Genomic DNA, 24,930 nt, shown 5'->3' with positions numbered 1-24,930 from the left:
ACCCTCTGGTCAGTGTGGGTGTGGTGTCTTTACTTCCCTGCTGAGAACTGTCTCAAACTACACAAGTGAAATGATTCACTTTGTGCAACCTCTTGAAGAGTTTTCAGCCACTTGCTAGCACCAGCCTAGTTTCTGTAACACAGACAACACAGGGATTTATCTCACCTGTCCTTTAGCCATCTGGGGTTTCCCTGCAATCACCAGAGGATAGCAGCCTGGCATGCTGGCCTCTTCTAGGGTTTGCTGAGAAAAAGCAGGATTTGTTTCTGTATATTAAAAGTGCATTGTGTCTTGCTCTCTTAAAAAGGTTAAAAGAGACGAGGAGCACAAGCTTGTGAAATCCAATGTTGTGAATGATGATGAGGTGGTTCGTGTTCCATTAGCTTTTGCAATGGTCAGAATGATGCAGTGTCTCCCCCAAGAAGTGATGGAAGCTAACCTACCGAGGTAAATGCCAGTGGAGCTCCTTAAATACTGTTCACTGTGCTGGGGATGAGTGCAGGCGCCTTTCTCAAGCTGTGGTTATGTACAAGGCTAAAGTCAAGAGGAACATCCCAACAGACCTTAAATACTTCTTTTGGTAATTCCTATTCCTAGTGACATGCACCTCTGCACCTCAGCATTTGACTTCTGTAAATCCTTACCTAAGAGCAGAGCTGTGAATCAAGGTGCAGAGGCAGAGATGGTTGTGCTGGGGAAAGAATAATGTACACAAAGAAAGGGCAATCAGTAAAACACCCTGACGGACAGTAGGTGTGTGTATGCCTGTAAAACCTCTTTGTGAGACTGGCTGTGAGTACAGCTGTGGTTCTGAAACAGGCCTGAAAAGCAGCCTCCTTAGCAGCATAACTATTTCTGCTCTGCTTGGAGATGAATTAAGCTGTCTCTTTGTTTCCAGCATCCTGCTGAAAGTCTGCACGTTTCTGAGAAACAGATTTCAGGAAATACGGGACGTTGCCCGTAACACCCTCGTTAAAATCATGGAAGTGTTGGGAGTGCACTACCTTCTGTATATCTTAAAGGAGATGAGGTCTGCACTCATCCATGGGTACCAGGTAATGCTGAAATTCTTCCTCTTCTGCTTTCTGTGGGCTTTTTTAATGTGTTAGGAGGAGAATTCAAAGGGAAGTTGCTATTGAAATTGTTTTGCACAGATAGAATAGCTTGGTATAATGCAAATAAATACTGTTGCTAATGCCTACATCAGTCTTTGTTATGCCAAGTGTCAAGGGTCTGTACCCTCAAAGAACTGAGAGTCTAAGCTGTTTTCCTGGTGAAGAGTTGAGGTATGAAGGGGAAGGACAAATTTCTGGTTCCAGTAAGATTAGAGGAAATCTCTCACTGAGGTCATGAGGGCTAAGCAGTATCTGAGGGGAGTTGCCACGGAGACTGCACATACAGTATGTGGTGATGCTTGTTGAAGGCTTCCTAGATCCAGAGCCAAGGCTCTGACTAGTAATTCATCTTTCCTCTTTCCATGGTTTGGGTTAAGAATCATTTTTCATGTGCATTACCACAGTGGAATAGCGTGAGCTTCTAGCTGCTGTAACAGTGAAAGCACCAGTTAGAGCAGCCTGAGTATATCAGTAAGAGCATTGGGGAGAGAGGAGATTCCAGCCCTCTTGCCAGTACATGGTGGGACAGGGATCCTTTTCCTGCTGCTGCTACATGGATTCTCATCCTCCCAGTATTTTTTTTTTTTCCTATAATGAGAGCTCAAGTGCAGTGTGTGACTTGTGATGTCTCTGCTGTGGGAGTGTCCCCATCCAGTATGATTAAAGAGGTCAGTGCAGAAGTTTGGAAGCATGATGTGTTCTCTTTTTCTCTAGCTCCATGTGCTGACTTTCACTGTGAACCTGTTACTGAAGGGCCTTACTACCAGGCTCAGTGCTGGGGATTTGGACCCCTGCTTAGATATCCTGATTGAGGTAAAAGCTATTTCAGACTGAAAGAAAAAAACATTATGAAGTGCTTGGGACATATTCTGGGAGGGGTTGGTGTAGATTGTCTTTGACCTGGTGGTAAACCAGGCTGCTGTGTGTGCACTGCCAAGGAAGGAGACTGTTTTATACTGAGGCATCTAGAGGGGAATCAAGAGAAGAGAGAAGTCAAGTATCTCTGGGGCTGTATCCTGAGCCCTGCATCTTGAGAGGGGATGGATTCAGGATTAAGACACCTAACAATGTTTTCCTGTACTCTAAATGGCCGAGCAAGTCAGCAGACATCTACTCAGTGCAGTCCACAGAGCCCAGGAACTCAGCTGGCCACACAGATGGGGTATATTGGGATGTACTAATCTGACTGCAGTCCCATTCCTTGTATCACAGCACCACAGAGGGGTGTGAGAACAGTGTTCCCATCTGGTGTGCTTAAACTAGGATGTTCTATGTTGACAAAGGAAAGATCAACATGACTTGTAGGAAACCTGGAGAATCATTTTTTCTGTGAGTGGGGGAAAAAGTGTTGCTCTGTTGCTACTGGAGGAACCTGCTTTTGTTCTCTCATTCACTTCTCTTGCCTGTTTTGCAAAGATTTTCAACCAAGAGTTGTTTGGGAATGTAGCTGAAGAGAAAGAAGTGAAGGGAATTGTCTCCAAAATCATGGAAGCCCGCAAAAACAAGAGTTACGATTCCTATGAAATTCTTGGAAAGTTCATAGGAAGGAGCCAGGTGACAAAACTTATTCTGCCACTGAAAGAGGTAAGAAAAGTCAGCCAGAGTCTGTCTTAACTGGAGCACTTTTGATTTTGTTCGGTGATTCTAGACCCTCTGGGTGGCTACTTTGAAATCACCTATGGAATCTTGCTTTGGCTTCCCATTTTCCTTTGGGAAAGCAGTGTGCAACCAGCTTGTACAATGAGACTTTACTGTTGATGTCCAGGGCAGGGAGTGGCACTCTGGGAAGCTTTTAACTGCTGCTAGAGTAGAAACATCCCACTTTGAGTTCTCCATGCACTCTCCCTCTGCCCACTCTTTATTTCCTCTGGAGCTTTGAAGTCCTGCAAAGCTGCTCTGTGGTTTAATCTCTTGTGCATGAAGGAAACGTCAACAAAATGTATCCAGGGTCTATCCATGTGCAATAATGGCCTTTTCAAAGATGCAGATTTTTTAGCAGAGTGCAAGCTCACACAGGAACGGAGCCCTGGTTTGCCCATTAGCTCTTGTGTCCTGGTGGCGATAGGTGAACTGGCTGGAGGCTGACAAGAGTCTGCAGAGGAAGGGAGGGATGTCGGTGCAGAGCTGAGGAAATGGGATGCTGTTCACATAAAGAGCTGGGGACTATGACAGCATATGATGAGAGAGAAATTGCTCTACTTTTTCCCATGATTTCTGAATACAGATAACAGATGATTGCAATCATGCTGCCCTCTTAAATTCTCATGGTTGTACCTTTGCAGACTCTGGAGACCACTACAAGCTTGAAGATAGTCCGGAAGGTGCATGAGGCACTGCGTCACATCATGGCAGGGCTGATTTTCAACTCAGACATGAATGCACAATCCCTCCTCCTCCTCAGTCATGGTCTCATCAGTGAAAATTTGCCTCTGCTCACTGAGAAGGCCAAGTGAGTTCCAGGACATAGTTCATATGGTCTGTTACTGGTTGGGAGGTTTGCTTGCAGAAATGGCAGTTCTCAAATCCAACTGGTCAAATGTGTGAGAGTTTCCTTGCTTTCATTCCCCTTTTGTGTTCAGTGTAACTGAATTATTTGGGCAATCAGAGAGCAAGGAGAAAGCTTAGTAATGGGAGTTAGCATTTGCTGAACTCATGGGAGTCTACTCTTGCAAGCGCTCAGGACCTTCAGCGAGGCTTTTTCACTGTCTGATGAGTTGATAACGTACATTTGGATGTTAGGATGAAGGGACAAGGGACAGTGTTTAGAAGCAGGCTGCAAACATTTCCATGGGGCCAGGAACAAGAAAAAGTATGGGCTTTCACTTTATGGCTTTGCTGCTAGGGCACAAGATGAGGAGAACCATCAGATTTTCTCTCCATCTGGTGGTGTCACTGCTCAGAGTTGATTTTGGGTGTCCTGCATTTCCCGTTACGTAGGCCAGCTTTCTCTAGGATCTGACAGCTGTTTGCAGACTTCTTGGAGCAGTGTTTGTAAGCCATCAGTAACTGAAGTAACTGTCAGTAAATGAAGAGCAGTGGGCAGTGGCAGGAAGTGTATTTGCTTGAAGATCGACTTCCAAAGTTGATCTGTCCACTGAGAAGAAAAAAGTGAGGATGTTATATAAATGACTTTGTGTTTGTTATCTCTTTGTTCTCAAGTCTGAGTCCCATCTATCTTGCTGCTGTCAAACTGGTTTTATTTCATTGTGGTCCATCTGTGACTTGCTTTTGCTTGCTGTGTGCAGAGCACACAGCAGAGCACAGTTTAGCTCTTTTTACTTCCAACAGCAAGACTCTTGTGGAGAGGGTTGATACCTGAATATTTTCCTTTGCCATAAATACACTGCTTTTCAGGAAGAAAGTTACCCCTCCTCCAGATCCTCGGCTGCAACCAGAGAGCTGCCTGCTGCTCCAGCCCACTCCCACAAGAGGAGGGCAGAAAGCACGTGTCAGCAGCAGGACTAACACATATATCCTGGTAGATTCAGGACTTCGGGTAAGGATCTCCTCAGATACAAAACTTTGCATTCAATATTTTATTAAGAGAATGCTAAGGAAAGTATTCTGGGTATATTGTTTTAATAGCACAGCCATTAGCCTTAACTTCATTTTGCATATTGTTACTCCAGTAGTGCTTCTTAAAGAGCTATAAAAAGTGCTCAGCCTGTTGAAATATTTGGGTGGGATTTGGCATAAATTCTACTATAACCTGAAACAGTGGTGGGATCTTACTTGACTCTTTTGATTTCCAGCCTGACTTTGAGATGAATGTTCTGATTTTTCCATGACAGCTACTGCACATGAGCCTGAAGAGGTCCAAAGTAAATTCTTCTGAGGAACATGCTTTGGAAATGTTAGACCCTTTTGTTCAGCTGCTTATAGACTGCCTGAAATCTATGGATGTCAAGGTACAGTTCTGAGCTGTCCGTCTCTTCTGTCTGCCCTACTAGGAAGAGTCCTGCCCACAAATGTCATCTTGCAGTTGACTTGCAAGAGGAGAGAAAGCCACCCGTTTTTCAAACCTGATTTAATAGGTGTGCAGATTAAGTTGTTTGAGGACATGTAATCAGTCCCAAGGGGGAGGAAGGCTTGTGGCTGATGGAGAACTGAACGCTCTGCTCCATGTCGTAGGTTCAACTGTGGGCAAGTTCTCCTAGTGCATGCTCATACAAGGAATTTACAGACTATCTGTGAGGATGTTCATGAGATCCTGTAGCTGCTGGGAGCAGTGTTGTCACAACTGTAGTTTCTTTTGATTCACCTCCAGTGTCTTTATTCCTAGCGCTGTAGGCAGCCACTTTTTGGGACATCTTTTGGTTTGAGTGAGCCTAGGGAATCTGTTAAACTTTGAGTTTCCCAGGAGTGGAAGGCATGCCTCATACTCTATCAGATACTTGGAGCAGGGCTTTCTGTGTCTTGAAGGCAGCTCTGCTTCAGAAAGCGTTCTTGCCATGTACAGAAACAGTGCTGTGTTAATGTCTTTACCTAGTAAAATAAAAGTTATAGAATACTGGAGTGGCAGATAGTGCTTTTAGAACTGAGAAACCCTTTGTATTACCTATGAATGGTTTGAAAGAGGTTGGGTTTGCTAGCTAATTGCCTTTTACCACAGTTGTAGATAGCCTGACCATGTCTGTAAAAGAGGGAGAAAAGAGTTCTCTCAGTGTCACTGTACTCACATGCTGTCCTTTGGCTCCTTCTTCCAGGTGGTAACTGGCGCTCTGCAGTCCTTGGTATGGATTTTAAAGTTCCCTTTGCCTTCTGTCAGTACGAATATGGAGTCACTGATCAAGCAGCTTTTCCTCTTGCTGAAAGAGTTTGCCAAGACAGGGATAGCCAAAGGCCAGAATTTCCACCTTGTTGTGAGCTGTTTCAAAGTAAGTCAGACCCAGCTCTGCTCGTTTCTGCTTTAGGATTAACTTTCTAGAATGAGACTCTTCCAGCTGCAGATCCCTCCTGCAGCTGTGCCTGGAGAGGTAGTTTGGAGATCACAAGCTAGTGAGGAATACATGGCCTTGCTGATTGTTTCCCAAGTACAAACTTAAAGAAAGTTGCTCCCTAAAAAAGCACAGCTTGCATCTGAAGAAATGTTTCTATAGAAACGTTTGCCTTCTTTCTTCCTTATAGTAGTATTTTGTTCCACCTGAGTAAATCCTGGTAGCTGAAGTGAGACATGGGAAGGGGGCAATTCACTTGTTTAGTTTTTGTCTCAAAATTGTCATCTGAAAGCAAAATGTGATGAGAATAGTGTTGGCCACATGTTCTAGAGCAGCAGTTTGTCTTTTCAAGCTGAAGTGGTACAAATGAAGTCAGACTTTGGTGTGGACTTCTATTTTATGGCACCGCATGTGTATTGACAATGTGCAATTTGATTTTGCAGTGTGTTACAATACTTGTGAAGAATGCAAAGAGTCAGATAACAAGCAAACAGCTCCAAGTGTTGCTTGGCTTTGCTGAAGAAGACATTTATGATTCATCACGCCAAGCCACTGCCTTTGGCCTTCTCAAGGTATTTCTGTGCAGCAGTCGTGGGGGTTCTGTGAGCCCCTAGAATCTGTGATTCTGCTTCCTGGTGAAGGGCTGTACATTCTCACATCAGGAGCAGGCTACAGAATGCTGTTAAGGCTCTCTGTTATAAGAGGGGGAAAATCAGCAAAGCTTTACTGTTTGACTTGTAGTCACTGTTTAAAATTGTTTGGGAGGCTGTTTTATACATGTGCATATAAAGATGTATTTAGATCTGAGTATGTTTTTGCTAAAGAATCAACATCTCTGATCATTAGACCAGGTATTTTGTGTTGCCCAAAAGAAACGGATCTTGATGTGTAAGCCATCCTTTCTTTTTTCCTTTGAGTTGCTGTGTTTGTGTGTGAAAAAGTCAGCATTAAGGTACCACCTGAGGCCAGTGTAGTCCAGGTTATAGTACTGTGTAAGCAAAATGATGTGACTTCAGCTGTGCTTTTATGTTTTCAGGCTATTTTATCCAGGAAGCTGATTGTCCCTGAAATTGATGATGTGCTGCAGAAGGTTGCCCAGCTGGCCATCACGGGTCAGAGTGAGCCAGTGCGAGTCCAGTGCAGGCAGGTTGGTAGAGTGAAGAGTCTCTCACTTTATTTACAGCTGTGTAACAGGCTAGAGGGCTTGGTGTGGCCATCCCCACCCTCACAGACATGTGCCTTGGCCCTTCTGAACCCTGAACTCCGTTTCCCCTTCTTTACTGGTCTTTATTCCCCTTGTTATCTGGCTTTAGTTCTTGAGACTGGTGCACAGCAGAATAACAGACTCCTTGCCTATAGTGAGACTGTGGTGTGCCTTCATAGAACTGTAAAATTGTTTAGGTTGGAAGGTTCCCTTAAGGGGATCAAGTCTAACCCTTAAACCAGCACTGCCCTGTCCACCAAGAAGCCATGTCCCCAAGTGGACATCTATACTTCTTTTAAATACTTCCAGCCAGTTTTAAATAGTCCACCACTTCCCAGGGCAGCCAGTTCCAGTGCTTGACCACCCCTTCAGTGCAGAATTTTTTCCTAATATCCAGCCTAAACTTTCCCTGGCACAACTTGAGGCCATTCCTTCTTGTCCTGTCACTTGTCACGTGGGAGAAGAGACCAACCCCCACCTGGTTACAGCCTCCTTTCAGGTAGTTTTAGGGAGTGATAAGGTCTCCCCTGAGCCCTCTCTTCTCCAGGCCAAAGAACCCCAGCTCCCTCAGCCACTCCTCATGAGACTTGTGCTCCAGCCCCTTCTCCAGCTTCTTCTCAGTGTCTTTTTTCTTGTGATAAGCCCAAAACTGAACACAGTACTTGAGGTGCAGCCTCACCAGTGCCAAGTACGGGTGGAGAGCTGCTCAGCAGCAGTGACATGGTCCCTCCTCTGGAGGCTTTTAGGCCTGTGTAACTAAGCCTTGCTCTTTTTTGGACCCCAGGATAAGAGAATTTCCCACAAATCCACGATTGCTTCCCTCTACTGCCTCATTCTTTCCCAGGTAAAACCAACCAAAAGACAGAATTGGTTACTTTATCTCAAGCATTGGGATACAGGTGCAGTAGGAGCTGCACAAAATGCAGCTTTCGTAGTTACAGGATGGATTTTGAAGGATGCAGAATCTCTTCACAGATGCCTGTGCAAATCACAGTAATACTTTGAAAACTGATCCTGTTCCAGGCATAAAGCTTGGGAGCAGTTGTTGACCCTTTGTGTAATAGAAACAGGATGAAAGGGATGATTCTTAGAAGCTTGCTGCTCCATCACTAAGTTTTCTTCATAACCTTTTTACAAGCTTACCTGAGTGCTTATTTTAACTCCTCTCTGTATTGTTTTTTCTTTCCAGATTTACTTAAAATACATTCTGGACTACCCCCTTGGTGACAAACTGAAACCCAATTTGGATTTCATGCTTGCACAGCTGGAGTGAGTTTGTATTCCTGACATCTCTGTGAGAGCAGAACCTTGTTTTTAAATATGACTCTAGTGTGCCAAAAGGCTCTTTGTGATGAGCAGTAGGCATGGCTGAAGTCTTCATTTTCCTACTTCTAAAACACTTCCCTTTTCCCAAGACAGGTTGTTTGATGAGGCAGATGCTTTTTTCTTATCCCTGTTTCACAGCTGATTTTGGTTTGTATCTGTTTGTAAACAAAGGTTCTGTTGTTTGCTTAGTGGTTAGCCACCTCCACTGGTTGTGGACCAGGTGAACTGAAAAATCTGGGATGAATAAGGGAAGATGCATTTATATGAGACTGCTATCCCATGGCAGTGTCTCAAGTACAGTTGCAGGCACAGTTGAGACAACTGTACCAATTCAGCAGGGTGTTGTGTCTCCAACTTCTTCCTGAGCTTCACCCCTCCCTTGCTCAAGGTGACAGCAGTTTATCAGGTTCCCCAGCACAGCGTGGCTGTGCTGACTCAAGTGGGCTGGAACCCTTTGTGGCCTGTTTGTGTCCCTGTGCTTCATTCTCTGACAGACAGAGCTGATGGGCCTGCTGCTTCTCTTGTCCTAAGGATCAGGCCAGGTCTGGTAGCTGTTGTAGAAAGATCCCTATCAGCACATGTTTCTGGAATTGGTTGTTCTTGTAAATTGTTCACAACTTCATAGGAGGATTAACTCACCCCTATTGGTTATTCCTTTATTTCTTCACAGGTATGAGTATGAAACTGGTAGGGAATCGGCACTGGAGATGATTGTGTACCTCCTCGACATGTTCCCACAGGTAACCAGCACCCCCTGGTGTTCCAAGCATCAAGCAGTTACTGTGGTTTGCAGTAACAGCATTTTCTGAGCAGTTCATTCCGGAAGCACTTGCTAGTTCCTATTATCTCTTATCATGAGTAGAACATTCACTTACCTCCAAAAAACCTGGCTTTGCTCCAAAAGAGAAATGACATGCTGGAAAGTCTGCAGTACTTCTTTGCCTAATGTGCTTGGTTTGCAAGTAAAATAAAGCTGTGTCAGCTGGAGTTTGGATAAACTCAGTCCTTATTTATGCCAGGAAGAAACACAACCAGTTAAGGAAATGGGGTAGGAATAGAAAGTGAAGTCTAGAGTTTTCTCACTGTAAAGGTTTTTCAATATTCATGAAAGATTAGTGACTGAACTGGTGTGTGATGTACCATATCTGGTTGTTTGGCCTGATGGGAGAGGAAGGGCTTCTCAGTGAGGTGGATCAAAATGAAAGCTAAAAAATAACTATGCATCTATACAGGATCACATATGCAAAATCCTAAGCTGCCTTGAAGCTCTGCAGCTGGAGCTTAATGGTGCATTCAGGGCACTGGGAGAAGTGCAATCAAGCAAGAATTTGGAAGGAAGAGAAATTTTGTACAGTAAGCTGAGCTTCAGCACTGCCCGATGATTCAGTATTTCAGATTGGCTCCTGGGAACTCTTTAAAGTGGCAAAGAGCTGCAGTCTCTGAGAGAAGGATATTTGGGTGATTGCTGCAGTTCTGAGGGACTTAAGCCTGTTTCAGTGGGAGTTGGGCATGAAATTACCCTATAAGGTTTCACATTCACTTTGCTGACCCAGGGATATGGTAGCAAGTCAGAGCAGGGCTGGGCCTGCTGTACATTCCCTGTGTGCTGCAACAACAGGATGATCCCATTTTAGCAGTTCAGCTGCCTTGACATGGAGCCCACTCAGGGCTAACACTGCTCCTGAATATAGTGCAGCAAATACCCCTTTTTTTCTCTTTAAATGCCAGAAGTTACTTGGGTATCTGTGGTTGATAATGGTTGTTTCTTTCTAGGATCTCCTGCACAAATACTGTGGGCTGTTTTTCCTCTCTCTCTGTATGATGATGATAAATGATGACTCAGCCAAATGCAAAAAGATGGCGGCTTTGACGTGTAAATCTCTTCTCAGTAAGATCAGCAATGAGAAACAAGATCTGATGTTTTCGCTGGTCACAGAATGGTTTCACAGCAAAAAGGTACTCTCTGGTCTTTTCACTGACCAGGTCTGAACTCTGTTGGAGGGCTGACTGAGATTAATAAGGCAAGTGAGAGATTGCTAGTACCAGATCTGGTGGGGTGGTGGATTAGTCGTTCCTGACTCTAGCAAGAAATGGTACAGCTTCATAAAGCTGCACAAATACAGGGATGTGCTGATGCTGTAGGTCAGCCTACAGACTTCCCAGCTGCATTTTGCTGCTTTCTAACAGTTCCACTTTTGGGTCAGGTATTTCACAGTGTAGTCTTCTCTCAGGTTAGAGGTTTGACCAAATTCCTTAAAGTTCCCAGCATTTTGTGCTGACTTTATCTCAGACATGCTTCATTCTGTTGCCGGCAACTGGAAGCAGCAAACCTGGTCTTCCAGATCTGCTGTTTTGATCTGGGTGCTTGGGTGATAAGCTGTCCTCTAGCTGAACCCAGGTTCTGTCCCTCTACGCTGATAGAATTAGCATTCTGCAACGTCTTGGTTTCCATCTTAATATGTTCAGTTTTGGTTTGTAGCTGTTAAGCTGCCTGTTGCATTGTGAAGAGTTGTGAAGTAGCTCCCAGATCTCTGCAGTTGGGAACTGGGCTGGCAAAGGTCTTCCGGCATTCAGGTTTAGGGTGCATTCCCAGGGATAACTTGTGCTGCCAGGTGCTTTTATACCTAGCTGGCAGCATCTCCTTTTTCAATATACTCTGAAAACCAAGTTCTCTTAAGGTGTTATTGGTACCAGCAGAAGATAAGGGTTGCTGCCAGCTCCTGCACTTGGGAGCTGCAGGGTTTGATTATAAAGAGTTAACAAGGGGTGTTATTTTTTTGTGTGTCAGAGCTCACACAGGAGGTTGGCTGCCCAGGCATGTGGTTTGTTTGTTGAAGTGAACGGAGTAATGTTTGAGCGGCGGCTTGAAGCAGTCCTCACTTTGATTGAACAAGAAATCAACCCAAGTAAATTTGAAAATGTAAGTAACTTTTCTCCATGCATGAAGCTCGAGGAAAGAGAATTAAGAAAACGGAAAAAGGGAAGAAGTGTAGGAGAGATTTAACAGCTGGACTTACTTTTGTGTCTTTACTCAGGACTGAGGAAAGACACAGAACACACATTTGTTCTGAAAGGGACCTCACTGACCTAGAATCATATTTTTTTGCCCGTAAGCCCAAATTTGATGTCATATGTCACAGCACAAGGGGAAAAGGAACTTTGTAAAGCTACCTGGCCTGAGCCTGCAGCCATAAAGTGTAACCAGCAAATAGATAAATTGCTCCTTGCAATGTGGGAAACGTGTCTGCTAGCTGCAGAGATTTGTGTAAGCATTGCAGGTCAGGAGTGCATGGCTTGTGACTGTCTGCTTTGTCCAGCGTTACCTACAGCTTTAACTTTCAAAGGGGTTCCCTTCCTGTACTTCGGACCATGGTTTTGTTGTATGGAAAATCTTTTTAGTGCACATGATTAACTCAGAATAACAAGGTTGCCTCAGGTTCTTCTTGGCATGTGATAATCCCAAAAGGATCCCAGTCACTGTGCCTGGAGAGTGGCCATGAATTTTACTAATGTTCAGCATGCCGCCCTTGCACAAGAGAGAAGAGAACCTCAGGATCTGTAAATTGGCAAGAGATGAAAATAAAGTACCTGCAGTGATGAGAAATTTGGTGTAATCTCATGCTGTGCTGTGACATGTACTGACAATTTATATCAAGCCAGCAGGGTGAGGACCACAGGCAGCACACACAGTGTTGTCATAACAACTCAGGGCTTCCCAGGTGATACAGGCAAATCTGCACTCAGCTGGGCTCTAATGATGAGAATCAAATCCAGACAAATACATGCACAGACATAATGTGTGTAATTACTTGCATTTAGAAACCCAGCAGTTTGTTATAGTAATGTCTGTATGAAAAACAAGAAGAATGATTCTAATACAGTCTCCTGCAGAGATTCTCTCCAGAGGAAATGCTTCAGTGGAGGTGCTTCTGTTCTGTTTATATTGGGAATTGGGTACGAGTCAGTCTTCTGTTTTTTTGAATGCTTGATCTGAAATTTATCTAGTGAGGATTAATCAGTGCTTCCTCAGGTTCTCATAAGTATCTTTCTTGACTTGTTGATTTTATTAGATAACTGAAGAGGAAGAGGAGAAGGCTGCAGATAGGCTGCTATTCAGCTTTCTTGTGCTGGTAAAAAAGCTAATCACAGAGTGCAACTTGATTCAATTAACCAAGAACAGTGATGTTGTGAGCAGTATCTGGGGTAAGTATCATTACGGAATTATTACAGCTGCATTACAAGAAAGATTTCTTTGTGTGCCTTGTGGTTTTTCACACACTAATATAAATGACTGAACTTTGTTATACAAAGTTTCCATTCTGCAAAATGCTAACACACACCAGTTACTGGGCAATGAAAAACAAGCTGTAATAGAAAGGTTACATGGTTGATGAAAACAAGACACCCTCTGTCTCAGTTGCTGGGACGTACTTTCTGTTACCCCCAGAGCAAATAGTTGGAACTATTGCATGTTTCACTATAATTACATTCTCGATGAAAAGATTGAGCTCTCCTGAGAAGATGAGATTTCCTTGATCATACATACCAGCCAGAAAGTGATGACACATGGTAATAGTGCTCTAAATACTGTGTGTCTGTCAGGATGTGAAGACCTGAAAGTTGCTTGATTCAAGCAATTTCTCCATGTGTGAGAGTATACAGTATCAGGCTGGTTTATTGGCATTTTGTCGCCCTGATTTTAATTGCTTCATTTGCTGCAATCAGAAGACCTGGTATGGCTGGTTAGTGACTTTGAACAGTCCAGCCTGCCAGGTGCCTTTAGTGAGATAGCAGATAACCATTATTATCTTGGATTTTGGTGATGGGCAGCTTGGACAGAGGTGACACAGGAGGGTAGCTCCATTTCTTCTCTGGAGCATCTTCAGCCTCTCTCCAGGAGTTTGATATGACCATCAGCAGCAGGGCCAGCTGACACGAGTCTCACAGCAGCCAGTTCCCAGCCATCATGGGCAGATGAGCTGTGGCACCGAGTCCCTGAGGGGACCATAGTTATTGCAGAAACATGATTTGCCAGTCAGGATTGGAGCAAATGTCTTTTTGTGTTGGGCCCACTTTTCCTGCCTAGTTGGCATTGCCTTTCAGCGGTGACCACATCTCTGGATGTTTCAAAGTGCTGTGAGTGCATTCAGGAATGCCTGATCACTGTGGGGACATTTGTCTACCTGTAGCTTTTTGCTGCTTTCTGCTTTGGCTGGATTCAGTTGCTAGAAAGTCTTTTATTATGTTCTGAGCAGATGAGCACAGTTCATTTCATTCACCTTGTTATTGCAACATATGCTGTGGTAATTCTTGGGAGTGAGCTGGTTCTATTTTTGCTCTCAATGGGCCGTCTCCTGTGCTCAAAGAGGTTTTCTTCTCCCCAGATCATGTCCAGTCTCACCTGTGGTATCCTCATAGCTGGGTCTGGCTGACAGCCACTGAGATCTTTGGCTTGTTGTTTGCATCTTATAAGCCAGAAGATCTTGTCAACAAATGGAAGGAAAGAAAGTCAGGGAAGAGAAAAAAGACACCAGCAGAGCTGTCTGCATCCATAGTCTTCCTGACTGCTGAACTGGACAAAAAGGTAATGATGTCTGTACTACTCCTTCTCTCTGCTCATGCCTATTCCCTGAGTGGGACATAAAAATAGTTCATAGTTTTGCATGCACATTTCTCTTTTAGTTGCTTGTCTGCTGCCTAATCCGCATCGCTTAAAGGATTTGAGGAGGTGTCTCTGCTGCAGGGAGGGGGCTTCTCTGGAGTCTTATTCTCAGCAGCACAAAAATACTCTTCTAGATTGTAAGATGCAGGCAGGAGTTGTGTTGAGCTGATCCTTTGGTCTCCCCAGCGAATGCCTTTGGTGACCACAGAATACTGTTTTGAGTCTCTGCTACCAGCCCCTTCAATTGAGTCATTCCTTTCTCCTTTTTCATTTCCCTAGATGAAGGAACTCGTGTTTGCATTCTGCCATCAGCTGCAGTCCAAGTTCCTGGACATGTCTCTGAGTGAGCAGGTAAGGGCAGGAGCCTGTCTGGGACTGCAGGAGGGCACAGAGCAGGCCCTGGCATGTGAGGGACATTGTGTCCTAGTCAGGACAGCACTGCTGCTGTCTGCTGGTCGTGGCTCAGGGCAAATACACAGTTCAGGGCCAGCTGCTGTCTGCTGAGGGCATCTGAGCAGCCGTGGGCCTCTTGAGGACCCAGAAAGTCCCTGTTGTGGTGTGGTGGCCTACTGAGGGGTGGTAGGGACAGAAAGGGGGAGCACTATGCAGGTCAGGACTGGGCTCTGCCATTGCAGACTCCTGGGTTGGCAAGTTCCTCTTTCAGATCAAGTCTTGGCTCTTACATGCCCTGGTGCTTACAGAGGGAACCCACAGTGACTGACTCCTGTGTTTCCACACTTCAGGTTATAAAGAATTTACTTTTTGTGGCCAAAGTTGTTTACTTGCTAGCCCCTGCCTCAGAAGAAGGTAAAGAGGCAGGTGGAGAACTCAGCTGTGAAGTGGAAGAGCAGGAGGTCTCAGAGGATGAGAAAGATACTTCTGCTCAAGGAGAGGAAGAAAGAGAGGACACGCAAGAGAAAGGCCAGCCAGCCACACTGCTGTGGTTAATGAAGAAGCTCTCTGTCATGGCAAAGAGAGAAGCAGCATATTCCCCTAAGGTCCCTTTAAAGGTAAGAACAGGGTTAGTCCCACTGCTTTTGATGGGGTGGGCACATCTACAGGATAGTGCTGCTCTCTGCTTTTAGGGGACAAGGTGCAGAGGGTGCTGTGAGCTGGCACTGAAGCAAGGATTAGTAGGTGCTGAGGAAATAAGCCGTTCAGTTTGGGGCTCTCGGGAAAGGATTGTGCCAGTCTGGTTCTTGCTGATGTTTCCAGCCTCCTGCAGGGTGGTGGAAGAGTGGTAAACCCCAAGGGACCAAGCTGAAGGGGACAGAGCAGTGCCTTTGAATGCCCAAGAGCACTAGGCTTATGCAGGCAGGGGAATGGCAGTGTGGAGTGTAACTTGCTAGGAGAAGGGGAGGGGATGTGTGGGAGAGCATCAGGAAAAGCACTGTGGTTCCCCATGGTGCAGAGTTAGGTAGAGCTTTCATGTCTTCAGCTGCCTCAGTTGAGGACAGTGAGAACAAGCCTGTTGTTCAAAGTGTCAACAGCTGCCAGCCCAGTCCCAGCTCACACAACAGGGGTGGTGTCTCTCTAAAGGCTTACTTGGATGCAGTAAGACCTTGTAACAGCAGTGAGTTTGTGACTCAGGTGTCTAAAACAACAAACACCTGCTGTGTTGAACAGTTATGCTTGGCCCTCTTGTAGCACTTCAGTCAGGAAGTTTCCTTCCAGCCTTCCTTACTCCATGTCCCACACACTTATTTTCAGAGAAGCTGCATCTTTAAGTTCCTGGGAGCAATCTCGGTGGATCTGGGGCAAGACAGGATCAAGCCCTACCTTCCAACAATTCTCACCCCTCTGTACAGGGAGCTGAACAGCAACTATGCAGAGCAAGGTAAGGGATTTCCCTCACAGAGAGGAATGTGCATCACAGCTGTGCTTCAGTACAAACACCACCTGCCATTCCTTTTGTCTCGAGGTGTTGATACTGTAATCAGTAATTTCATCTACTTGCTGTCTAACCAAAACACCAGGGAGGAGAGTGTATGTCAGCTGAAATAGAAATCTGCATGTTCAGAGACTGGAATGAAGTTAGGCACGCTTCTGTGTGCAAGTGGGTAAAGCCTGAGCATATGGTGTAGTGGAAAAAGTGTAGTACTCGAGGGTGGGCTCATGGTGGCAGGACTCACAGAGTCCTTGCTGAGGAGAGGAACTTGGAAGAACTGTTTGAAAGACTGAGGGAAATATTTGCCTTGCTCTCAGTTTTCCCTTAGCACTTCTTTGTAGCCTTTTTTCACCCCCAGTATAAATTTTTTTCACAGTGATTGTAGTTAATACATTGCCACTAATTAGTGATTCCAACAATTAGCCAGCCCTTGTTTTGCTTACCAAAATGCTGACTGACAAGGCTGGAATCATCCTTTATTTCCAACAAAGCCTATTCCACTAGAACCCTAGGTGGCTATATATAGAAAGTCACTTGTACTTCACCTTTGGGATGCTTTTGTCCTTCAAAAAAGTTTCTGCTTCTCAGAAGCATTATTTTTTGTTTGCTGGTTGAAAAGCCACTCAGTTCTCTGGGAAAGCTGGTGAAGAACCAAGTACTGGTTTGGGCAAGGTCAATCAGTGCAGCCATCCTTTATTAAAGAAAGAGGAATCCATACTATGCTCTTGGCTTTCATTCCATATGCTGAAAAGATTAAGTAAGCCCGTTGTGTTTTAATAGATCCAACACTGAAGAACCTTTCCCAAGAAATCATAGAACTTCTCAAGAAGTTAGTGGGACTGGAGGCCTTTTCGCTGGCCTTTTCTTCTGTGCAGAAACAGGCCAACCAGAAAAGAGCAATGAGGAAAAAGCAGAGGGCTTTGCAGGTAAGATGCCACTTTCTCTTCTGAGTAAAAGAAATAGGGCTTCTCTAAAGGCTTGAGAGCTGCCCGGGGAGTTTGAGGAAGAACTTCGTCTTGAATTAGGAAAGTTTCATCAGTTCATTTATGAAACTTCAAAGAAACTCTATGATCAGCCTCTTGGGCAAGTTCTGGCTGACAGCGATGCTTTCCTGCTTACCTGAAGGGCAGAGCAGCCTGAATACCCTCAGATTTGAGGAACCTAAGAACATCCATGCATTGTCTTAGCAGCTACCAGCTTCTCAGGAAGTTCCTGATGTACACAGGGCCTGTTGTTAGTTGTAAATAAACAATGTACTATTTCTCCCTAGACTGTAGCAAATCCTGACATTGCTGCAAGGAGGAAGCTGAAGAGACACAAGAATAAAGCAGAAACCAGGAAGAGAAAAATAGAATCCCTGCGCCCTATGTACAAGGCCAAGCGACATCGCAGTCATGCACTGAAAGATCTGGCAATGGTGGAATGAAAGCGCTTTTCATTCCTGGAGGATTCATTTATGAAAAGTAATATCAAGCTAAAGAACTAAAGTACTGTTTTAAAAAGTACTTGCGTATTTTAACTATATTTATTAGTATTTTTTATGTCCTCTTTTTCATCGAGGATCTTAAATAAACGCTGTTCAATTTTTTTCCAAACCTGTATATTTACCAGAGCATGTACAGTTGAATGGGCAACAACTATGGTATTTTATATTAAATTTTACTTCATTTGTAAGAAATGGGTTCTGTGATGACTGCATTCCTGCCTGTGAACACACTGGTCCCAAAGAGAAAAGTCTGCCTCCTGACTTTGATTTGGCCTTCAGTTTCTGCAGCTACACTGAGCTACTTACCTGTCATTTCTGGCTGAGATGAGAATACAGGAACAACAGCTCATGAAGGTGGAAGTTAAATTGAAGTTATGGCCCTGGAACATCAGGGCAGTAGGGGTCTACTGAAGACACTGATTTTCCTTTCAGACACCCACTGAATGCCATGCTGGCAGCCAGAGGTGCACTACTTGTGCTTTGTTGCTGTACTTCACTGTAACAGGGTGTCTGCACTGAAGGGTTACGAAGTAGAACAATACCAGCCTAAGGAAACCTCTGCAGGTGTTCAGCTACGTGGCTGCTGAACTGGCAGCACTTGGACTTCTGTAAAGCAAGCGGCAAGCAAGCAGCCTCTAGCAAGCAACACGCCCCTGGGTATAGCTGACAGTTCCAGATTTTATTAGTGTTCTATCCACACCAATATGCTGGCCACCAAAACCACCAAAGGAAGGAGGGATGACAAAAAAACCCCTATTTTCCCAGCAAGTAAGACTTTCATACAAATTAACATAAGTACATTCTTTAAACAAAAAGAAAGAAATGGAGTATGATAATGTACACAGACATTCACTTATTTCAGTTTTACAGTTCAAGAGAGGCATCCACATTACAGAAGTCAAATTCAAATCTGTCCTATTTACAAGTAGCTGTGGCCTGAAAATACTTAACTGCAGAAAGGATGATGCTGGCTATAGCTGAGACTTCCTTGCACTGGTCAGTTTTGTATCACTGTCTGCTCTTCAAGGCCTCCACCAACCTAGGAACAAGGTTAAGTCAGTTTACTGGAAAGTCATTTCAATTCTGCTGAAATACTTCCAGGAGAAAACCAGTCATTCTTCTAATGTGGACTCTTTTATGTCACACCGTCCACAAATCCAGTCTTATAAAAACCCCTACCAAATCTGTAAAATTAAGCCTATGAATGAAGCATAACTAGACTGGTACTCACCATTCCATTGCTTCATCAAGCCCTGTGCCTTTAGTTGCAGAGGTTTTGAATATCTGCCATTTTCGGTCCTTCAAAGCTGGTAAGCCAAGGGCATTTGCCATTTCTGTGGGAGTCATGGCCTGTTCCATGTCCTGTTTATTTGCAAACACCACCAAAATGGCTTTCTTCAGCTCTTCTTCCTAAAAGAAAGGGAAATCGTGGAAGTTGTTGCAGAGACTTCTACAGAATTTATTTAAGGAGAGAAAACCTGTATAATAAAAAGGAACTTCAGCAGCTCTCAATGATTTTGTTTGCTGATTTCTGTTCTGTACAAAATTCTTCAGTGAAAGAATGGTGTTTATTTTGAATTCCAGTATGATACCCCATAGGGGCAGTTTCAAAACATGGCCAGTGCAAATTATGAAACAAGCTGGTAGTTGGATTTAACAAGGCACATTAAATGAGCTTGCAGGTATTTTGAGGGGCAGGGGAAGAGAGAGAAAGGAAGTGTTGCTCAACTCATCTTACTTATAGTACCCTGTTCTACATGTGTTCTTCAGCTTCAAAACATAGTAGGATACTAATTACTGTCAATCCTTCAGGGCCTGATTTTGCCACCACTGCAGTACTGAGCAGCTGTCCTGGCAGGCAGGTGAATTTTCATAGGACCACAAGGCACCATGAAATTAACTGCCCAGATAAAGCTGCACAAACCCATGAAATACCTGCAGAGTATTCAGTGCTTTTTTCAGTCCAAAGTGGTGCATGGGCTATGCTGAGGGCTGAAGTTTCACAAGTGAAGTTGAGCTTCACTTGATTCACTGAATCAAATTTCACATTCACTCCAAAGAAAAAGTTTTAATTTCTCAATTTTTTTACTGATAACAACTGCCATCCTTGTTTTCTTACCTCTAACATAGCAACAAGCTCTGATTTTGAAGTGCCAATTCTGTCTCGATCACAGCTGTCCACTACATAAATGACAGCGTCTGTGTTCGAATAGTAACACCGCCAGTAGGGCCTGCAGAGGAGAGAGAAGTTCCAGTCATGGCATTTGCATGTAAGCAATTCTTTTTAGCCAGATAATTAAACACAGATCACCCAGAGGAAGTAAAAACTGTCTCTGGGGTGAAAGACCCCAGGAGGCAAGTAGAAGACTTCTTCAGGAGACTTCAAAAATGAACAGATAATACAAATACTCTCCAAGGCAGGAAAAAGAAAAAAGTCCAACACAAAGCAAATAAAAAGCAGCTTGAAAACAGGAAAAGAACAGAAATGCTGGGGACAGATTTATTTGGGAATCAGACTGCGGGACATTAGGTCCATAACTGAGGGACAGGAAAGCATAGAAAGTTTAAAGACACAAGCATCTTCATTACAGTCACCAAAGAAGGATATCCAGAGAAATCTTAAATGACTAATTAATACAGGCAAGTAACTAACAAGGATCAAAACAAACCACCTTTTGCAGAATTACTGTACTGAAACTAAGGGAAGGAACCTTTATCTCACGGACTGCACCTTCCTTCCTAACTAACTACGCTGCACCTTGCTATTGAGCACTGCAGAAGGAATCACTAAAGGACTGTACAGGGTAATGTACTGAATGTACAGGGATTGTACTGATAATGACTCATTACAAAACTTGTGAAGCTTGCTAAAAATTACTGTCTATACCTAAATCCAACTTCAATATTCTTAAGAGTGCAAAGCTAGGAAGTATCCTTTTGGGTTTTTATCACCCCCTCCACTCTTTCTCAGAATGCTACTCAATTGCCTACTACACTAATGAATTTGTTTTTCAAAGCAAAACTGAATACAAATGAAAAAACACTTGTTTGGTTTTTTCCAATCTGTAGTGCATCACAAGTTTTACAAACTGAATTCCATCAGATGAAAATGCTTTCCTGAGAATGGGCTGTTTATAAAACCAATTTGCAGAAGTCCCTGCTAAGAGTATTCCAAGAACCTGGCACTCTTTAGAGAAAGTTAATTGACTTTAAGAAATCTATTACCTTATGCTTGTCTGTCCTCCTAAGTCCCAGACTTGAAATTTCAGATTCTTGTAGGTCACCGTCTCAACATTGAAGCCAATGGCTGAAACAAAGTTAAACAATTTCACTGTTGGTGATTTTCCTGTTTTTCTGAAGAATACCACGACACTTAGTTTAAGATTTTCAGACCTGAAAAGTCTCAGTAGCTGCACAATGAAGTTCATGCCTTTTGCAAAGTTACCCCAACAAACATGATTCAAAATAATGCAGAAATTTTTCTTCTTTGAACAATAAAACCACATCGTAAACATATTTTAGAGATTTGTAACGAATGCTAAGGTTGGCAAAAATCCACAGCAGTGTGCCTGAAATCGCCAAAAGAAACAGAGCAAGGGCTGAAGAACTGGCCTGCTGTGACAACCACGTACACAACTGACAGCAAGAGAGCACTAAGGAATGTGTGCTTCCTGTCCACACAAGGTCTGCACGCTCGTAAGAACCACAGCAGAACCAAAGCAGAACCAACTTCTCAGCAGAGGACTCGATACTGATGTCTGGAAGATGGCAACTAGGCTGCAGTATCACATATGTCATTCCTTTTCCTGCCAGCCCAGGGAAACAACAGCACAGGAAAGTGAACAGTGGGCATAGGCTGCTTAAAATTTACAGAGGGTGAAATAAGCAAAACCCTTGGGCAAAAAGAGTATAGCCCAGCAAATACCCTGCTGGCTTCTAAAAGGTAACAGAGGCCTGAACAAAGTCAGATTCAGGAGGAACACAACAGACATGACAGGGACAGAAAAGTCAAGCATCCCTTGTCCTTCATGTTACACAGAGCAATCATGGCCAGAACACTTGGCCCAGTGTGTGTGGCTGCATGAATGCCAAGACAAGTGGTGAAATCAGCTACATTTTTTTTAAATAAGCATCATCTTCTTCCATGAAACCTCACATTGAGTCTTGTTACATTTTCTACAGAATGTAAGGTTAAATCATCTGATTTCTTCTTCTCCATGTAAAACAAGTGTTTATATAACCCTTGTCAAAAAAAGAGGTATGATTTACTGACACCATCCTATGTACAGCAACAGTGACCTCTGGAATTCACATAATAGCTATATTTGGAAATGAAGGAATTATGCAGTCCACTGTTACCTATCACGGTCAGCCTGCCAAATCATGCTAACAATCTTGAGGTCAAATGCTTTTTGCATTTTGCAGGGCAGCATAAAATATTCTTTTGTAATACTTTTATCCAAGAAAAATTCTTGGATACAGCAGTGCAAGGCTCCCACAACACAAGGTCCTTTTGTTTATGAAGGAAGAGTACAGTAAGTTCAGCTGGCAAAGTTTATGTGTTAGAGCTACAGGCAAATATACTCCCTATGGGCAGATCACTTACTCGGAATGGTGGTCACAACTTCTCCAACTTGTAACCTGTAGAGAATGGTTGTTTTTCCTGCTCCATCCAGCCCCAGGATGAGAATCCTCATCTCTCGAGTGCCAAACAAACTGGAAAAGATGGTGGAGAAAAAGCCCCCTACAAAAAGCAGAAGAGAAAGACATTTCAACGTCAGCCAGCTCTGTGGAGGATATGCAAAGGCAGACAGACCGACCTCATTTCTTACTGACTACAAGATGCTTCTTTTCTCCACTGAAAAAAGACAAGTTCAGGTTGTTGCCCAGATGGCTGTGTGCTCAACTACATTATGTCCTCCTGGTTTATGTTGCCATTTTATGGTTCTATGGTAGCTCACTCCAGCAAATTATGTTGCAGCAGCAGCATCAAGCTTTCTCACTGCAGTTACACTTCTATTTTTTCCTTTTCTCTCATTTGCCAAAATCTGAGTCATCTTCTTTTCTTCTTGCATCAGACTCTTATCTTTTCAGTGCCAGAGACTATACAAGGACCAAAAGAAGCCTGAAAAAATTCAGCATCAGAAGATGTTTATGGTCTTCCATAGAACCATCCACTTCTTTTTTTCTTAAAATTAGGTATAAATCAGTAAGTACATGTTAAATCAGTTCATTACAAACAGCAAAGCTGCACTAAATCAAGTACATTAATGCTACAGAGAAGTCTAGGAGCTGATTTTTAATGTCCTTCTCATCCTTTTTTCCAAAACTGGCTTGCCCCAGCATCTCATTTATTCTCTAAATGCATGCAAGAGTACTTGTGGCCAGGCTAGTATCTGATTTATGCCTACTAGATTTTTAATCCTAGAAACAATACTAGTGTTCTAAGCCAGTAACAATTACATTTTTTCCAATGATTTTTATAACAACCATATGTTAAATCATAATTCTGTAAATACACCAAAAGCCTGCAAAAGATAATAAAACATCCAACAAGCCAGAATCACTGATGACACTGATAAATATATCAGAGACAAATTAATGAAGATGTGCAACCAAAATCTTACTGAAAGATGTTTTGATAAAAATTATTTCCTGTGTTTGCCTGTCTAGGCATCTGTGAAGCCTTTCCATGGAAAGGAGGGAGCAACGAGCTTAGGAGCAAGCATGCTTATACTTCAGAAGGAATTCAGACTGATAACAAGTTGCTTTATTTCTTCTAAGCCCATCCCACCAGAGAAGCCATACACACTACAGACCTGGAAAACAAGGAGAAGGTCTAAGGGACCATCAGTTGCCAGTCTGCATAGCGCTGCTCATGGCACCTCTTATTGCCAGACAGGCAAATAACCTTAAGAGAACTCAGCTGGGAAAAGGTATTTCAACAGAAACATCACAAGTAGAAAGCTACCATTGGCTGCATGGAGGCCTAAGATTCGAAAATTCAGTCCGTAACTTTGCTTGCAGCCAGACACCTCTCTCTCCCTCTTTTTATATGCAATTGTGTATGCTTTTCCCACACTAAACCACTGCTCAAATACCATCTGCAATAAGACAGGTTCACGTCAATCACTTAACTCTCAGATTCAGGGCCTCTCTTAAATTTACTAGTCTGCAAGACCTTCTCTCCTCATTCACTCCGTATTAGTAGCCCATCAGAGACTTGATGCAGAGTTTAATTTTCCCAGGTGTCAGGAGCACAGAAGCATCAGGATATGACCGAACACACCCTCCTGCCGCTGCACGGACGATTCGCCCTCGCAAGGCAGCTCCACCGCGGCCTCCGGGCGCTCCAGCGGCGGCTGCCCGGGAACCGGCCCGCGGGCAGGGCCTGGCCCGAGCGCAATGTGGGTACCGCCCGAGCGCGGCCCTCAGCCCCGGCCTCCCGCCGCCGGCGGGCAGGAGCCCGTCCCTCCCCGCGGGAGGGCTCAGCACCGACCCGTCCGCCCTCCCCGCCGCCCCCGCCTCTACGGCCGCCGGGGAGTGAGGGACGGGACCCCTCGGGCAGCCGCGTCCCGCCCGCTCCTCACCCATGTCGAGCCGCTCCGCCGGCGCTCCGGCCCGCCCCGCTCCGTTGCCCTCGCCGCGCTGGCCCTGCCGCCGCCGCCCGGCTCCACGTCGAACGCCGGCGAGTAAACAAAGCGCTCCGCGCCCGCTCCCGCCGCCGTTTCGACACACGGAGCCCGGCAGCGCCCCCGGCCAGCAGGGAACGGTCTGAGAGCGGGACCGTCCCCGCGCCCTCCCTGGACACGCCCGGGCGGGAAGGGGAGCGGGGAGAAAGGTTTAGGGAATAAAACCGGCAGCGCCGGGGCCAGCGCCTGACGAATCTGCGGCGGCGGGAGCGCGCGGGGCGGAGCGGAGCCCGGCGGCGTCACCGGCCCGGGGCCTCCCCGCTGCCACCGCAGCCCGGCAGCACCGAGAGCCTCCTGCCACAGCGGGGTGCGGTACACAGGGGCCTGGATTCCTCGGAGCCAGCACAACGCCCACATTAGGGTATTGGATTAGGGCTTGGGTTTCTCCGAGAGTGGTGGACACACAAGGAAGACGCTGGTGAAACTCAACAGCCAAAGTGCAGCTGGGTAAAACATTAATAGCAAGCTGCTCCTGTGGAACAGCTAACAAGACACACCTGACAGCAGCGCTGGCATCATCCCTCCGTAAAAATGATGTCATCCATGTGATTAGGCTGTGCAGATAAGTAAACATAAAAGCATAAAAAATGTTAACAATTATGTAACGAAAATTTAGAGGA

The 24,930-nt window shown here is 44.6% G+C and overlaps 2 protein-coding genes across 2 annotated transcripts in view; one reads left to right on the top strand and one right to left on the bottom strand.

The window, feature by feature from the left end:
* The window catches only part of UTP20 (UTP20 small subunit processome component), a 63,843-nt gene extending 46,085 nt beyond the window's left edge, over positions 1-17,758 (top strand). The window contains exons 42-62 of the mRNA XM_082281106.1: positions 308-447; positions 899-1,055; positions 1,830-1,928; positions 2,532-2,699; positions 3,398-3,564; positions 4,470-4,611; positions 4,907-5,023; positions 5,822-5,992; positions 6,496-6,624; positions 7,089-7,199; positions 8,446-8,525; positions 9,253-9,322; positions 10,356-10,538; positions 11,371-11,502; positions 12,653-12,785; positions 13,967-14,166; positions 14,524-14,595; positions 14,988-15,254; positions 15,955-16,081; positions 16,913-17,058; positions 17,403-17,758. Coding sequence (XP_082137232.1) covers positions 308-447; positions 899-1,055; positions 1,830-1,928; positions 2,532-2,699; positions 3,398-3,564; positions 4,470-4,611; positions 4,907-5,023; positions 5,822-5,992; positions 6,496-6,624; positions 7,089-7,199; positions 8,446-8,525; positions 9,253-9,322; positions 10,356-10,538; positions 11,371-11,502; positions 12,653-12,785; positions 13,967-14,166; positions 14,524-14,595; positions 14,988-15,254; positions 15,955-16,081; positions 16,913-17,058; positions 17,403-17,558 — 2,967 coding nt within the window. The 3' untranslated portion in view covers positions 17,559-17,758. The remainder of the gene's footprint in view (positions 1-307; positions 448-898; positions 1,056-1,829; positions 1,929-2,531; positions 2,700-3,397; positions 3,565-4,469; positions 4,612-4,906; positions 5,024-5,821; positions 5,993-6,495; positions 6,625-7,088; positions 7,200-8,445; positions 8,526-9,252; positions 9,323-10,355; positions 10,539-11,370; positions 11,503-12,652; positions 12,786-13,966; positions 14,167-14,523; positions 14,596-14,987; positions 15,255-15,954; positions 16,082-16,912; positions 17,059-17,402) is intronic.
* Positions 17,759-18,276: 518 nt separating this feature from the next.
* Positions 18,277-24,413, bottom strand: ARL1 (ARF like GTPase 1). The gene is made up of 6 exons (XM_082279886.1): positions 24,209-24,413; positions 22,225-22,362; positions 20,844-20,925; positions 19,738-19,849; positions 18,850-19,028; positions 18,277-18,657 (listed from the first exon to the last, which is right to left on the bottom strand). The coding sequence occupies exons 1-6, from the start codon at positions 24,210-24,212 to the stop codon at positions 18,627-18,629; spliced, it is 546 nt and encodes a 181-aa protein (XP_082136012.1). The 5' UTR covers positions 24,213-24,413; the 3' UTR covers positions 18,277-18,626.
* Between the last annotated feature and the right edge of the window lie 517 nt (positions 24,414-24,930).

Source organism: Coloeus monedula (genome assembly GCF_965178545.1).
Source record: "Coloeus monedula genome assembly, chromosome: 4".
Lineage (NCBI taxonomy): Eukaryota > Metazoa > Chordata > Aves > Passeriformes > Corvidae > Coloeus > Coloeus monedula.
Note: the sequence above shows the minus strand (reverse complement) of the source record. Positions and strands in the feature narration are given on the sequence as shown.

Coding starts and splice junctions, on each gene's coding strand:
- ARL1 (XM_082279886.1), bottom strand. Junction 20,926..22,224: donor AGTTGTGACCACCATTCCGA/GTAAGTGATCTG, acceptor ACTTTGTTTCAG/CCATTGGCTTCAATGTTGAG. Junction 18,658..18,849: donor CTTGATGAAGCAATGGAATG/GTGAGTACCAGT, acceptor CCTTGTTCCTAG/GTTGGTGGAGGCCTTGAAGA.